At 34.4% G+C, this 16,932-nt stretch overlaps 1 protein-coding gene across 3 annotated transcripts; it reads right to left on the bottom strand.

Moving 5' to 3' along the window:
• Nucleotides 1–341: 341 nt before the first annotated feature.
• On the bottom strand, nucleotides 342–16,526 carry LOC137806449 (S-adenosyl-L-methionine-dependent methyltransferases superfamily protein). Of its 3 annotated transcripts, none has more exons than XR_016519384.1 (16): nucleotides 15,913–16,526; nucleotides 15,732–15,833; nucleotides 15,340–15,406; nucleotides 14,357–14,538; nucleotides 13,615–13,863; nucleotides 13,210–13,293; nucleotides 13,066–13,113; nucleotides 12,904–12,968; nucleotides 12,517–12,565; nucleotides 8,440–8,609; nucleotides 6,546–6,667; nucleotides 5,749–5,829; nucleotides 5,553–5,627; nucleotides 4,959–5,149; nucleotides 4,596–4,746; nucleotides 342–784 (listed from the first exon to the last, which is right to left on the bottom strand). XR_016519384.1 is itself a non-coding variant. In XM_068606584.2 (16 exons), the coding sequence occupies exons 1-16, from the start codon at nucleotides 16,282–16,284 to the stop codon at nucleotides 587–589; spliced, it is 2,295 nt and encodes a 764-aa protein (XP_068462685.2). In that variant the 5' UTR covers nucleotides 16,285–16,438; the 3' UTR covers nucleotides 342–586. The 3 variants fall into 3 exon arrangements, 2 of the variants coding, with proteins under 2 accessions (XP_068462685.2, XP_090156097.1); XM_068606584.2 differs by having other exon boundaries at nucleotides 8,440–8,698; nucleotides 15,913–16,438; XM_090299971.1 differs by having other exon boundaries at nucleotides 8,440–8,698; nucleotides 13,709–13,863; nucleotides 15,913–16,375.
• Nucleotides 16,527–16,932: the final 406 nt, after the last annotated feature.

The raw sequence follows: 16,932 nt of genomic DNA, 5'->3' as shown, positions 1-16,932 counted from the left end.
TTTAAAAGCCACACTAGGCTTATAAAACAGCATATTTTACCATGATCATCGAAAGATTAGTTGATACCGATATCTCAGATTATCACCGCAAAGAACAGATACAACATACAAGCATTTCGGAAAGGCATATAAAAACACGTACTCGTTTTACGTATTTCCATTTAGTGTTTTCGATAAAATGATAAACTCTAGAATTAATTTTTAAAAAGTTACGATGCTTGCCAACTGTGGTTAAAAGGTTAAAAGGTTGCAAAATATTATAGTACTTAACTTTTTCATATGCAAAAGTACAAACCTCTAAATTATTTTCACGAAGAATAAAATTAAATCTTCCTACAAGATTTTCTACAAATAAAACAAAATAGAATTAAATGCTTATAAGGAAATAGCATTAACCGTCCGAGAATTGTAAAGTATTTTCAGGAAAATTCAGGGTTAGCCAAACATTTAAACCAAAAAATATTGCAGGGAAAGTTATCTAACCCTTAAAAGTTGAAGCAAACACCCATATTAAATAAAGGGTGATGGTGCTCCAATACACTTCTGAGATGACTTCTGCGTTTGAGAAAGCAAGCATATCATCATTTCACTTCAAACGTCTGATCTTTTTTGACGCATTGATAATGTTTTGACCAATCTCCGGGTGTTTAAACTCCAATAATTTATCAAGTTTAATAGAAGCTTCAGAGAAACAGTTATCATCAATACAGGTTTCCGATTTGAGAGCAAAATGAACCTCATTGACGTCTTCATCAAGCTGGAGACAGAAGAGGTGGCTGAAAACCTATATAAAGACAGTACAAATTAAAAACAGTGCTACAACAGAATTACTAGACCCTAAACACAGTAAAGACCTTGCTTTCAGTTGACAAGACATGGTGAAAAAAAAAATCCACAATCAATAACTCATAATTAACACAATAAATGTTTACGTACTCAATAACAACATCCAAGGGAAATAGTGAACGACCTAAAAATGTCTCTTCATAAAGAATGAAATATTATACCAGAAAAAAAAGGTTAACATTTTCGATGATACTTAAAATAGAAATTGTATCGTTTGATACCAAAATGATGTCAGTTACCAAGAACGATATCATCTCATATTAGCTAGATAACCAAGATTGTGCACATAATCATGAAATCAAGCACTAATCAAGTATTAGGATTACTGAATCAGGTTAACCTCCCTATCAAAACTAAATAATACTTTTTTTCATTGATTGTACATTTATTTCTCATGCCTACCTATCAAGACTTGTGCAGTGGAGTGTCTTTTGCAGGCATACCCTATCCCGCACATTTAAAGAGCGCATCTCAGACTAATGGAATCCGTGAAAGTCTCGGCCAAGTTGGAAGAGAAGACATGGTCTTGTAGGACCATATCAGCTCTTGTAAGAAGAGAAACAATATTTGTATACCATTTGCAATCTTCAACATAGAGGCCCTTCTACTACCCCAATACAGGACTAATTCTTATAAGTATATCGTATGTCCATCTCATTAATGCAAATCAAGATAATTAAACCAAGAATCAAATCGTGAATCAAAAAGAAAATTTTCATAATTGTAAATCATAACGCATAAAAGAAACAACTGAGAAATGAAAAAATACAATCTGTTTCAACCTCATGTCTATTGGCACTGTTAGGGTTGTCATATCAGAAGTATTTTTTTAGAACTAGGTGGTTTTGTCACGATCTGGTTTGAAAAGGCACTTCGATGGATTAAGAAATAAGGTATATAAACAACCCTTGACCTAAATTTCTAAATATGAGATTTTAGAACTAGTCTAAATAGGTTGGTGTGACTTCAGCCCCTACTGGCACAACAATATTCTAACCTCATGTCCACTTGAATTGTGAGGGTCACATCTGAAATATTGTAGAGCTTGATGGTTTAGTCACGGTTTGTCCTAACCTCATTCAGTTAAAGAGGGTGTTTATAAACCATCTTTGACCTAGACTTCTAAACAATGAGACTTTTGGGTGTGTTCAAACACAAATATATATTCACATTTTGAGGTCAAATAGCCAACAAGGTGTAATATAATTAAAAACCAAATGGAGAGTAAATAATAACAAAAACAAGATCAAACTAGTTGGCTTCCAATAACACAAATTCAACATTACTCCAAAAAAAAACAGTGATGTTGCCACAAAATGGGCTGGAGAGAGCTCTGCAGCAGATATGAAGTTAGAACAATTAGGAGAGAAGTGCGCAGATCAGCTGTTGGGGGGCAGCAAATAAGCTGCTTTTCTCCCTTTCTACACAAGTGTTCCAGAAACAAACCAAAAAAGCTTTTGTTAGTAAAGAAAGTTGGGTCATATGACTCAACTCGCTTTGCGTATGACCTGATTCTGTCCAGAATCACATGATTCAGACTATGAACACCATTCTTCCAATGCAGGCAGCAGTTCGCCTCTGGAGCAATTCTCATTGCTAGAGGTCTGAATAGGACGAATCATGTAGTTTACTTGATACTAACTACACTGATGCAGATGTCATTAATCATAAATAAGCATGAAAACTTTCAAACAGCTGAGATTTTCCATCTGAAGACTTGGCCAACTTGGTATTATATTGGGATTATAACTGTTACACTATTTCCATTTCACAAAAGAAATATGGTTTGACACCAACTTGAACTCTTCAAAATAATTATGAATTTATCTCAAATGCCTATGAATTTATATTAAAGAATTACAATTCCATTCCCAATAGAAGATAAGTCATAAATGTTAGAAACAATCTTAGAAAATGGACTTTAAGCCTAACTCAACTTCACAAAACCAACCTGGAACTATAATTTGGTCATATCTTTAGTCAATATGAGATCTCCAACAAACCCCCTCATGTTGAGGATTGAACATTTCAAATGTGAGAATAGAGCGTGATCCCATAGCGGGTGGTATGATAAGCCCAACAAACCTCATTAGGATAAACAATAATATTCTTTAATAACATTTTAAAAATAGACTTTAAGTCTAATTCAACCTCACGAACCTCTTAAGAGAGGTTTGCATCCATTTATATACTATAATTTATTCATATATTTAGTCAATTTTGGATCTCCAACAACTGGTATGATTGATTGTTGCTACAATAGTACAATGGATCATAATTTGAAGCTTCTTTCAGGTTAAGGGATGTCATTGAAAGACCTTGAAAGATATCATCACCTTCTAAGTAGACTTAATTACCTCAGTGTCACTAGACCAAACATTACATATGCACCTAGAATGGCTAGCCAATTACTAAAGGCCCCATGTCAGAGTTATTGGAATGTTGTGATACACATCCATTGATACATTAAGAATGCACAACGTCACAGTTTAATATATGCACATAAATTCAATCCCAAAATTGTGTTATTCTGGTGCTGATTGTTGGGACCCTAGATGTAGGAGGTTCACCTTTGGATGTATTCTCATTGATAGGAACTATATTTCTTGGAGGAGCAAGAAGAAGAAAATTGGGACGCCATTGAAAGACCTTGAAAGATATCATCACCTTGTAGGTAGACTTAATTACCTCAGTGTCACTAGACCAGACATCACATGCACTTAGAATGGCTAGCCAATTATTTCATGTCATTAATTGGATAGAAAAACTTCAAAGGAAAACATATGCTATGCTCTTGGGACTTTCATTTTTATACATGCTGCCAATTCCCGTAGATCTCCTTATATTACCCAACCTAGGAACCCCTGGCCATTATATGATAAATTTTGCTTCAGTGTTATAGATATCGGATAACGGATCATATTGGAGACCTCATAAAACCTTCATAAAGTTGTAACGAAAACCATAACGTCTTATGGCAGAAGGCGTTATGGAAGAGATAAAAAAATGTGTTGTAGATTGCAATAAGTATAATGTTTTAAATGGGCCAAAAGTAGGCCCAAAAAACACTAATTAAGTGGGTTTTGAACTCTTAATTAGGCAGCTCATGCAGCTGCAGTACATTCAAATTTTAATTTGAGTAATTAGGGTTTTATTAGTTAAACTTATTAGAGGTTTTTCAAAAATTAGGTTTAGGGTCTTCTATCTTCTTCATGTGCCGCACACAACAGTCCCTTCTTCATTTTCCGCCGCCATCACAGCATGCGCTGCCGTTGCTTCCACCGCACTAGCTCACTTGCGTCGCTGCCACCGTCTTTTCCTCCGCCTTTTTTGATATTTTTGTTAGCATCCCGAGATGCCAAAAGTGGCCACCATGGGAAAACCACATCGCCACCGCCTTCCGCCATGACGCCACCATAACCGAAAAGTGATAACACTGTTTTTCTTCTAACAAAAAAAGAAAAGGACAAACCTTGTATGATTTTTAGTATTGCTTTTCAACTATAATTGAAGTTTTACCTCCGTAATCCACATAATAAAGCTCAAGTGGTCAACGTAAGTTTCAATTCAAAAATACCAAAAGCACCAAAAGAACTGCATTTAAGTTTTTGACCAAAGGAAAAGAGAGGGGGAAAATAGAGATGATGTTAAACATGCTAATAATAAATCTTTAATCAAACAAATTACAGATCCAGACATTAAAACTCAAAATCCAAACTGAATACTATGGCACTCATTTGTTTTTTTACCTTTTTCATTTTTGAGAGAGCCATATCCTTAATGGCTTGGGACCGTGACACCAAATTGACAATGAAGAGACCGTCCTCCAACAGCTTATCCTTTACAGTCTCAAGAAAAAGCTCATCCAAAAATTCCGGAGCAGGGCATGTCAGTCCCAAGCTGTACAATATATGTAATAAATAAGTTGGATAAAAAGATATTATTTCAAATCCCTTGACGATATCATTTTTTCTTGGTATTCTTTAATATCTTAATGTAATAATTAAATGCATAATTGAATTCACTTTCAAATCCCTTGACGGCCTAATACCATTTTTTCTTGGTATTCTTTAATATCTTAATGTAATAACTAAATGCATAATTCAATTCACCTTGGGTCTGAAGAGTCAACATCAACAATAATAATATCAACTTTTGTAAGTTCTACACCAGCATGAGACACAGTAGAACTTTCATTTAAAGGAGACACTTCATAGCTACGGTCATTTCTTTTTTCATGAACTTGAGCCACTCCAGAACTGTCAATTTCTTGGACAAATTGGATCCCATCAGCTATATGCACCTGGATTCCCCAAATTAAAAAGACTCAATAACCAATATTGTGATCTCCTACGAGACTAATTCAAAAAATTCTTAAATTATTGTGTTTTAGTATTCTGGACAGTCCCCCCACCCCCACAAACAAAACAGAAGTTGTTCAGTCTGTAGTTGCACATTTTTACATACACTCACATTTGAAACTGGTGTTTAGAAAAGCAAAGAAAAAGCATGATATCAAAACTACTTTCAAGAGTCAACATTGTATGATTACTAGGGATGGATAATCTTTTCTTAAAATATTTACTGTTTCATGTGGATATTCGCTTCAATGTAAGTTAGCAATCAACCTTCACTTTGGTCAGTCCTAATTTACATTTATGTTCCACAACACCTCAAGAGAAATACAAAAATACATATTTAACTACCTTTAAGTGTTTATCCTCAACAAAACTGAAGTAGTCCTTTGCAATATCAACAATCACAGGGTCTAACTCCACAGTCTGTAGATAAAAATTGTTATAAAACCATGTGGTATTAATCATTCAGAAGAATAAATCATTAGGGACAAGGTCTGAAATCCAATTATTTTCCCTCCCTATAAAACAGGGAAAAACATATTACCTCAATTTCTAAAAAGGGGACACAACCATGAAGAAACATGGGAAGTAAACCTGCTCCAAGACCTATTATTACTGCTTTTACCTGAGATATGCCACTTCAATATATCAGCAATAATGAAAGAGAGAATGTTTTAGAGCACGTAAACTTGCAAAAAATTTGAAACAAGTTAATTTGGCATGTATTTATAATTACAAATTATTGGAAACAACAGTACTTATGTGACTGCGAAATAGTTTGTGCATCACGTGATAATTTATCCTTTCATACATGAATTTCCACTCCGACAAAGACAAAATTCCCTGAAGTTGATACTATATCAGACAAGTGAAATGGCCAAATCAGCATCAGGATAGCCAATTCCATCAATTTTATGCATCATACCTTCCCATCTACTTCAGATATGCACCAAAAAAGTAAATAATTATGTAGTTGTTCCAACACTATCTCTCCACCCACAAAAAGACACTCACTTCAACCATTAACAGTGTAAATAGAGCCCCTAAAGAGAATAGATTTTTACATAATCAGGACTAAAGTGATTAACGCTTAAAATTTTAGGGACTGAGGGTTTACTCATTCCCTAAAAAATGAAGATAAAGCAGAGATTGCACCATAAAAGGTTCTTGATAAAAAATTATATAAATAATTCGAGAATAGTTACTGTAAAAACCATCAACTACACTTTGAACATATCATTAACCAGTTGAATGATTAAATTTTCCAACAGTGGAAATATTTTATCGAAACCAGAAGTTCCTTTACTACAATTTCCCTAAATAAAAGCCAGAAATACTTGCCATTTTCCCACTCGATGCCATATTTTCCATATAAGAAGATATCAAAGTGAATCCAGAAATAATTCCTGTATGATAAGAACTAGCTACATAGCCATGATAGACTGTCAACTGATTACTTGCTCCTGCAAAAATCAAGAAAAAAATTAGAGGCAAGAGAAACACAAAGCAAATATTGCAAGCTAAAAACAGGAACAGTTTTGAAACTCTAAAAATCCTCTCTCTAATACTGTTGTTAAACCATTTTTAGCATATCATTTTCATCCAAAATCCTCTTTGCATAACAAACATTTTAAGTAATAATATTTTATGATTTATCTATATTATATAATGTAATTATATGCTAATTTCATATTTTTTTAAACAGTTTTAAATATTTCAAGTACTTTATAATCTTTAATAGAATAAAATATAAAAAATCCTCCAAGAAAAAAAATTGTACTTATCTATGATTAATTGATATTGTTTGGATTGGACATTGGCCAATCTAAAGTGCAAGCCTAATACCTACTACAAAGTCTGACCCAAAAAGCAACACCCACTCTGACCAAAAAACCAAAGAAACTCCTGTCTTACTCTATGACAGTCAAAATACAGTGACCATTGTTCATAATCCTGTTTTTCACAGTAGCACTAAACACATGGAAGTTGGTGTCTTTTTTGTTTGTGACAAAGTTCTCTCCAAACAACTTCAAATCTATCATATTCCAGCCTTGGATCCATGAGCAGATTTGCTCAAAGACAAACTCAATGTGACGAATTCTCATGCCTCTCCACCTTGAGTTTGAGGGGGGCTATTAGAATATCTTAGAATAAAACAAAATATGAGATTTATTTTCTCTCTCTGTGTATCTTTTGTTACATTGTTTCTCTCTGGTTTTTTATTTCCAGCTGTCCCCTTTGGTGAATCTGTTCAGGAGTATTTTGGTCTTTTAACTTTCAAGCGTAGCTTCTATAAAGATTCCCTCTCTATCCAGCTTTAAACGATAATCACATTAGTTCTAAGAAACATGCTATATGGATGGTTTTGGTAGAGTATTATGAAAATGTATGCCCAATAGGTGTCACAAATTGCTTATCTACCTTTCACATGATATTTTTTGAACCATTATGAGAGAAGTGTCTAGTTGAACCCTGTACCAATTAGACTAGGGGCCTATTTAAGACGAACTTTCCACAAGGACTTCTAGAAAAGAGGTATAAAGAAAAAATGAAATTGACTTCTCCAAAAATTAAAACTCTCATATAGTTTCTCCAAATTTTATTTTTAACTTGTGCATAATCTCATTTTAACTTATGGGGAAGTCAATTTCATTTTTTCTTCATAATTTTCCCTTCTAAAAGTCTTTACGGAGAAGCTTGTCCAAATAGCTCTAAGACAGAATAATGAAATCAATGTTTTGACCAACAAATCTATTGATGATTTAATATATAACTCAGGCCCTCTCATCGGATTCACATTGTTGAGGAAGAGATATCCAATTCAGCACTAAAAGGTTTGTCCAATTATCAGTGTGAAATGAAGCATAGGAAGGAAGTCTGCACAACTTAATAGATTACACAACACTATCCACAACATTTTATAGAAGAAAAAAATAGCAACTGAAGGGTTACAATGAGATCATTACTATCAGGCCTCGTTAAATTTACATAGAAAATCAATTTTGCATCATGAACACATTCAAATGTAAAATGTGGCTAAGATTAATTTGGACATGCATCTCAATCATTTTCAATGGTTCAAATGAATTCTACCCAAATATAAAATAATTGAACACTTTATGATATGCATCATGTATTAACAAACTTGGGCTATGTTTGCAACACTTGCAGGAGTTGCATCAGCAGTAAACATTGAATAATTTTAATACACCAGAGGGAAGAGGAAAATAATTACCAACATTGTGTCTCTGAGATCCACTTTTTCTAGATTTGGGAGATGCATTGTTTTTCTTCCTCCCTGACTCACTAACCAATTTTGTAGGCAGCAGTTCACCTTTTAGAAGAGCTTCAGACTGCACCAAATTTGCAGCTCTCTCGAAAACAAGGCGACGAAAGACCAACTCTCTAGAAGGAAACATACAACTGACTTCACTATCAACATTTTCATAAATTACATCTTCAACAATAATTGATCCAGTTAATGAAGATGTGACCTGCAAAAGACACAACCATAAATGATATAAGGAGAATATGGGGATCATTTTAAATCAAGCAAGCCTTCACAAGAATTAGCATATGTAAAAAATAGGAATCACACAAGTGAAAGACTAGTGGATATTTCATTTTTATTTCTTATGGATAAAAGTAGCGTTTCAAAAAACTTAAAACAAAGATGTAAAATTATTCCTAGATCAATAAAGGTGGATAAAAAGAAAAATAATCATATTAAGAAATGAGACCAGTAGAGCCCCAACTCCCTCTAATGACCAACAAAACCAAGGGCTGAACACCATAAGAAGAAGCTTGATAAGAAGTAAAGAATGATGTCTCTTGCAGAATGCTGGAGATAATAATCTCACAGCCCTCTTAGGCTGAGAGAGACTTGAAGTACGCAAGGGAAACAAAAACTTAATTTTATTGATAAAAATTACACTCAGAGCTACTCTATTTGTAACAATCAATCTCTCTAAAATAGGGAAACAAAATATGCTAAAACAAAAACGAAGATTCTAAAGATACTTTATCTTAATACAAAGACCCCGAAGATATTTTTATCCCAATAAACCATTAATTACAATACTCCCCCTTAAGTTGGTAAATGAATATCAATCATTCCCAACTTGCCCACAAGAACCTAACCTGCCATGAGGAAACCCCTTAGTGGGAATGTTTGTTATTTTTAGTCCTATAGAGACATGGGTTGTAACCACAAGGCCTCTGTCTAGATTATCTTGATGAAGTGTCTGTCAATTTCAATATGTTTAGATAACAATTTTCTAATGTAAGGGAAAGAAGAAACTCTATGGAAGAGATAAATTCCTGGAGTGGTTGGGAGGCAACAATGGAACTTCCCAGCGATAGGCAAACCATACTACCTTACAACATAAAGAAACAAATCAATCCATTGCTCCAACTCAACCACATCATGATATAAAACCCTACAAAGAGGATCTTTCTTGACCGTATAATGAATCGTAAGATTCATAAACATTAAAAAAGTTAATATATACTTAAATATATAAGATATGTATACATGCAAGATATAATAAATTATATATATATACCACACAATTTCACCAAAACAACCTCTAAAAAAATAATGTGGTGCATACATGTTATTAAACAAATTCTGTCTATCTTTTTTTATTTACTCATTTTTTAAAATCCACACTGATTCACACAATACAGAATCGTTTCATTTCACGATTCAGCGATTCTTTGTGCGAATCGCACGATACAGCTATGAAAAAGATTCTTCAAACGATTCGTATTGTGGGAGGGTGAAACCGTATCGTTTCGTACGATACGTATCGTGAATCGTAAGATACTAACTACTATGCTCTAGATCGTGTACTCTTAGAATTGTTTATATTATCTTATGAGCAAAAGTTGTTTTGTGTTGTATCCAAGGGGTTTATTTTTTCTCTTTCCTTAAGCTTCTATTTTAAGCTATTGATCCTTATAACTATACGAATATGAATAAGTAGAGAGATTTAAGTAAGGATCTCTTAAACTCTTTTCCTTGTATATTCTCTTTAAGTTACCTTGTTCATGAAGTATAAGAGTTCATTCAATATTGTTGACCCTATGGCTTAGAGTTCTCAGATTCTAGATTCAAGAGCAACAAATCACATGACTCCATTTCCTATTCGCTTCAACTCAAGTCAAAACAACTAGAGATCAATTTACTAGAGTTGCAAATGGTGGTGTACCCATATGTGGATCCAAGAATACAACTTTAGAACCATTCTATTAAAGGATTTTCTTATGTTTAACCACTATCCAATAATTTTCTCTATACCGAAACTTACAAAAGAATTGCACGGCTCATTAACACTTTTCTCTTATTGTTGTATTTTTCAAGACATTGTCTCTAGGAAGATGATTTTAATTTTTAAAAAGAAGAATGAGTTGTATATGTTCAATTCTAATGATAAAAAAAACATCCAACAAGCAACATCAAAAACATGGGCTAGTTCCCAAATATGGCTTCATCATAGAAGATGTGTACATCCCCCAGTTAACCTTCTCAAATCCTTGTTTCCTCATTTGTCTACCAAAGAGCCTAATAAGTCGTTCAAATAAGATATTTATCAATTGCCAAAGCACTACCAGGCATCTTATCCCATTAGTAATAATGAAAGTAATTCCTAATTTGAGTTAATTCACTTTTATGTTTGGGGAGTTATCTTGGAATATATTTCAACCCCTTTCTTGTCATGGCAAAGCCTGTGTTGGAGATTTCTTCATAAAGCATAACAACCTCCAAATTTCTTCCCTCGTTGTAGATAGTGGATTATAAGGATGCCCTTAATATCTTTGTATTAATTAGTAGAAAATATCGTTTGAATCTTCATATTCATTTAAACATATTTTTATTTCCTCATTATAGAGAGTTTAATTGTTACAAATAGAGGTGATAGAGAATATAATCAGTAATTTATATCAATAAAATAATTATTTATTTTCTTACATAGTTCAAGTTGGTATTAGATTTCCATGTCGCCCTCTATTAAGACCACCCACAAGTATCGAGTCTCACTTGAGATTTATAGTCTTTAATGTGAAGAGTTGTGTTGAAGATCTCACATCTACTAGAGATATGACAAATTAGAGTATATAAACGAGCGCAAACCTCAATTTACAAGACTTACAAGTTGGTTTGTATGGTTGAGTTAGGTTTAAAGTCTACTTTCTAAGATCCCCTTAAAACAAAAAAAATAAAAATACTTCTTACAATGGTGGCAATATTTATTTTCCTAAGATTGATACCCTATTTCGATCATACTCAAGGTTCAAACCATGTTGGAATGTGAAGATTCTTCCTCTTTCCATGACTTCAACATGTGAAGCAGCATCTACTTTATACATCTTCAGATTTTGGTAATGATTTAGTTCAATTCACATCACAACCCATTCAAAATTCCATATATTTTGATATAGACAAAGGACCATGTTTCGTATTAAACACTATGCTATCAATGTCATAGCAAGCAGAAAAATCTTTTATCAATGAGAAAGTGTTATTTTAAGTCATTCCACATCTCTTTAACAAAGGAATAGAACATATAGTTTCAACTTATCTCAAGAACCATGGAATGTCACATCCAGGTCACAAACCGTCAATCTTCATTATCCCAACTCACAAAATTAGTGTCATGTGACCCTAGTCCTCCACCCTCAATGTTATCTTATCTTAACCATCCTTTGAGAATTCTCTAAATTTACTACATCCACTGCAAATGATTTCATCCATCAAACCAATAGGTACCCACCACATTTACAAGATCATTAAAACCCTAAGGGATGAATTTCACCATCAACATTGTAAAAAAAATAGGAAACAATGCCGTAGATATACTCAAAGAAACCCATTTGGCAAGAGAACTAAAAAACTCGACTCTACTCAAAACAGGGCCAAATGGGAAGTTATCTTCTTATGAACTCAAGGGTGAGTTTCCTATGGCAATGGCGGTAAGTGGGAGTCTTCAGAAATACATATGTGGGTTGTGGCATATGGTGACTCCTTAGAGGACATGACTAATAAGCATTGTGATTGCTAACGTGGGGCGCATCTCTCTAGCCCACCATCAACCCCAACAATAGAGGTAGCTAGCAAACAACAATGATATGTGGTTGTTTCTCTATTTGTATCACAACAAAAACAAGGAAATACTTTTGTTGGTAACAGTCACAATTATTACATTGAGCTCCTCTATATGTAACAACCAATCTCTCTAATACAACAGAGTTCACTAGATCAAATTCAAAATAACAAAACAGAAACAGCCTTATGTTTATTCTTACTAACCTTGTGAATGATGTTTCGTTCCTTGAGCCCCTCACTTGCCATCATGAAACTGTAGGCATGTATTCAAGAGTTTGAGAAAAAATGTAATTCATTTAGTGTTAAATGTGAGTTTGTTTCAGCTTATTTTGAAGAAACAGTAGCTTATTAGTCAACTTCTAAAGAGAGATTTTGACAAAAACAAAGCAATTCCACAGGAATAATCTGAACCTAACATGCTAAAAGTAAGACAACAGCACATGTAAAGAATGGTTTACAGTATAGTAACTGCTATAATGCATAAGAGAACATGTTTAATATTTTGGTATCCATAGAAAACAGGAAAAAAACTAATTATGTTAACATAAATAAATGACAAAACACAAAAGTGCAACTGTACAAGATACATACGGTATTTGAGCTCCATTCTCATTTCCTGCAGGTGCCAGTGGTGTAACCAATGGAGACAAATCCTTCTAAAAAGGGATGACAAAAGCAATTCAGTAAAAACAACAACACAGTTAACATTTAAATGCCATGTACATGAAGTATAACTTAAGAGGATGTTTCTACCTGAATCTCCTCCATGCTGGTATCTGAATGGCTGGCATCCAAGAAAACCTAAACTCACAGATCAGCCAGGAAGCTTCAATTACAAAAGTAACGTGACATACTAAAAAATACCCATAAATTGTAATTTTATTAATAGCATGGTACCATTATGAGGCGAGCAGCTTTGGAGCTTCTAACCACCATCCACTGTCCTTCTTCAGAATAGAAAAGCCATTCCCGTGCACGAATCTGAGATTTAACATTCAGTCAAGAAATTCAAACAGAATAAGTTCATAATTGGAAGTCCTAGGTGTAAACTGCAGATAGATATCAAAGAAGAGTTGACATCCTGTGGAATCAGCTCTATAAATACATATTGATGCACATTGTACTCAAAATAATAAATAAATAAATAAAATTAAATGAAAAAAAAAACCTAAGAAATAGTCAAAACCCCTTCTATCTGCCAACAAACCAGTATCCCTACCTCTATAATTAAACATGCACACTCAAAAACAAAACAACTATGCAATCAACAAAAATGTAAAAGACATCTCTGCTAAAACACACCTTAGGCACAATGAAAATCCCACAATGATATGTAAAAGGGTCAGCCAGTTCCTCAGCATCAAGAATTACAGCTCTATAAGAAAAAGTAGAGTACCCTTGTCCACCCAAAGATATCTGCAATCGCCGACCTTGAGAAAGCTTTAGCAGATCCTCTTGCAGATCTTCCACAGAATATAATATCCCAGAGTCACTAGAGTACTTTTCACGAATTTCATTCTCATTTTGAAGGGCTTCACTAAAACCAGAAACCTTGCAAAAATGATAAAGAAAACAGAAACGGAAATAATAAAAAGTTAAGTTAGAAATAGAATATCTACAAGATATCTTAGAAAACCTTCACAGTATTTTTAAAATATTGTGCATATATTATATTACTAACTGGTCCTCTGAGCTCTAACTAAAAAGCGATCCAGAGAGATGTCACCAATTATATTGCGTTTCCTAATCTATTTTCCTGATGAGTTTAGGATTAGAAATCTTTTTACTTAGTGGTTTGAACTTGCATTAGCAGTGCTATATAATACATGGACTAATTCTCTGAATAAATAACCATAAGTACTTTGTATCTTACATCAAATGAACTCCATATCACAATATTCAGAGCCCTTTATCTACTCCTCCTTCCTATATAAACCTTACAACTTTAACAACTAACATTAATAATCCATAAATCCTTATTTCAAAGAAAGTTCTTATGCCCATGAGAACTCAACAAAAAGTAGAAATAGTGCAGATATTCTACCTGTTGCGAATTACAATTAAGTGAAGAATTATGAAGCAATGATGTAATCTGATGCATTATAGTAGATAGCTCCTTCTCCACAACCACCATAAACGTTTGAAGGCTAGGTTTAGCAGAAGACTTTAAAGGTATGGCATCAACACTCATTTTCCACCCAAGTCGGAACTTCGAGAAAAGTAGATCTGGAAACCGTGAATTAATTATATTTCCGGTCACACAAAACCAAGCATGACAAAAAAGGAAAAAGATAGCATGAAAAAGAGTAGCAAATCATTTCATTGCAATGCAGAGGAAGAAAACACTGATACAATCAATTGAAACAGAAACTAAGATAACAACAGCATATCCTCTAGTTTTGATAGCATGTTTCTTTTATAGCAAGTCATACAGGAGTTAGGAAGGGTTATGTGCTATAAACAGTTTATAAGGGTAACTAACAAAACCAAAAAATAAATTATGACTCCATGTTCTGTGGAGTTGAGGAAGTGCGTACTCCATGCAACCTTTTTCCAAGTATCACTCAGCCAGCATTCATATATTTCTAATACATAAAGGAAAGTTCGGAATGCAGGTACCACGTATGAACATTGTTCCATGTATATTTTACTGAAAACTAATGTGGCTTACACACAAACAAAGTGAAAATCAAGGCTACCTGACATCCAATATGAAAAATAAAATAGAAAAGGACAGTCAGATGGATGTTGTTAACATGCTTGGAAATGATACTTCGTATGATAAGAATGAGCTGAATGATGCCTGTAAGAACAAACTCAACACTACAACTAAACCCTATCCAGATTCAATTAACGAAAGACAATTCAAAGTTCAATTAAAGAAAAACAACGGTTCTGTAATTGAAGCAAGTACTAAAAGCAGTCAAAAAACACCATCACAACTTGTTAGTGACTTCAATTATATTATCTGCATATCACATTTTTTTCACTAACATTTTATAGTAAGAAATTCTTCGGAGAACTTACTTAGTACATGAGATTCAGCCAGAGTGAGGCACACAAACTTGCCCCCAGGCTTTAAAACTCTCTTCACCTGACAATTAAAAAAAATACCGACACAAATTAACCAATCCACAAAATCAATTATTATTTAGGCTATGTTTGTATCACTTCTCTACAAGCAAGGAAAATAAGAAGGTAAAATTCATTGAATTTCTTTGCAATTAAACTGTAATAGAAGAGTGATCTCCCATCCAACTTCTCCAAAAACTAATGTGCTTTGACTTGGGGAAAGCCTAATCCATTTTACATTCTTATTATATTCTCTTAAAAGCAGCAGTTCAACTTTAATAACAGAGCGTTCTCTCGGCCAACTTCTCCAAAAACTATTGCGCAAAACAAAATACAGAAAAACCTACCTCAGATAGGTACTGCTTCCCCAATTTGGGGCCAAGTTCGGGCTCCATCAAAGCATCTAATCCACCTTTATCAATAACCGCAATGAAGCTCTCGTCCTCGAACTGCACCATCCAAAAGAAGAACCGGTAAAAAAAAAAAGCCACAAGAACAGCAAAACAAAAAGAGCGAGCGGGGAGGGACCTGCATGGCAGTGATGTCCATGACGCGCCAGCGCATGAGCGGGCGGTCGCGGACGTTGCGGCGGAGCATGTCGGAGATGACGACCTTGGAGAAGTCGACATTGGTGATGGCGGTGTGGCCGGCGTCGTAAAGGTGCTCGGAGAGGCGGGAGTTGCCGCAAGCGGGGACGAGAAGGGGGAGGGGGGGAGGGTGTGGTAGGGTACGGAGGAGGGAGAGGAGAGGGTCTCGGAGGTGGGGCCACTCCGCGTACCACTCGAAGGAATCGGCGCGGAGGGTGAAGAACTTGTCCCAGTTCTCTTTGCTGGTGAAGTCTCCAAGGGTTTCAAGAATGTCTTCTGCTGCTGAACCTTTCTTCTTCGCCTTTGATCCCATTCTCTCACCTTCTCCTCTGCTTCTGTCACTATCCCACTCTGGGTTTCACTTCGCTCTATGCTACCAAACCCCTCCAAAACCCTTATTCCACAAGCGTCTCACTCAAAATCTCTCCGACATAAATAATCTTTTAATTTTTGTTTACTTCATAAATTCCTAGTCATTTCAATTTTATCTCTAATTATTTTTCCAATTCATAAAAATAGTGTAGGGGTTTGATGGTTTTGGGCAGTGGAATAGCTAACAAAGTATTCAATTTTGACAAGAGTAAACATATTCAGGTGGTTTTATTTTTTACTTAAATATTTTTTTATTTTTTATGTTCATTCTCCTTAATTTATAGATTATATGTTTTTTTTTCATCGATACCCTTCTCCGTGTAATTTTGGAAATTTTGTTTTGAGTCCCAAACCTCCTCGCCACATCCTCTCTTCCTCTCCATTTATCAAAATCGACTCTTTTACTTTTTCATTTCTTTAAGTCTTGTGTCACTCCTCAATTTTACTCTCATGATATAAGAAGTAAGTTTAAGTTAAATGTTTTTGTTGTCAACATTTTTTCCCAGTATTTGTTTGTTTCTAGGGATGCTCATAATATGGGCAAGCATCTCATACAATTTGTAGTACCATAAGTGATGGAAATTGCTTC

This window comes from Phaseolus vulgaris, chromosome 3 (genome assembly GCF_051622355.1).
Source record: "Phaseolus vulgaris cultivar YP4 chromosome 3, ASM5162235v1, whole genome shotgun sequence".
Taxonomy (NCBI): Eukaryota; Viridiplantae; Streptophyta; class Magnoliopsida; order Fabales; family Fabaceae; genus Phaseolus; species Phaseolus vulgaris.
This window is presented reverse-complemented; position numbering and strand designations above follow the sequence as displayed.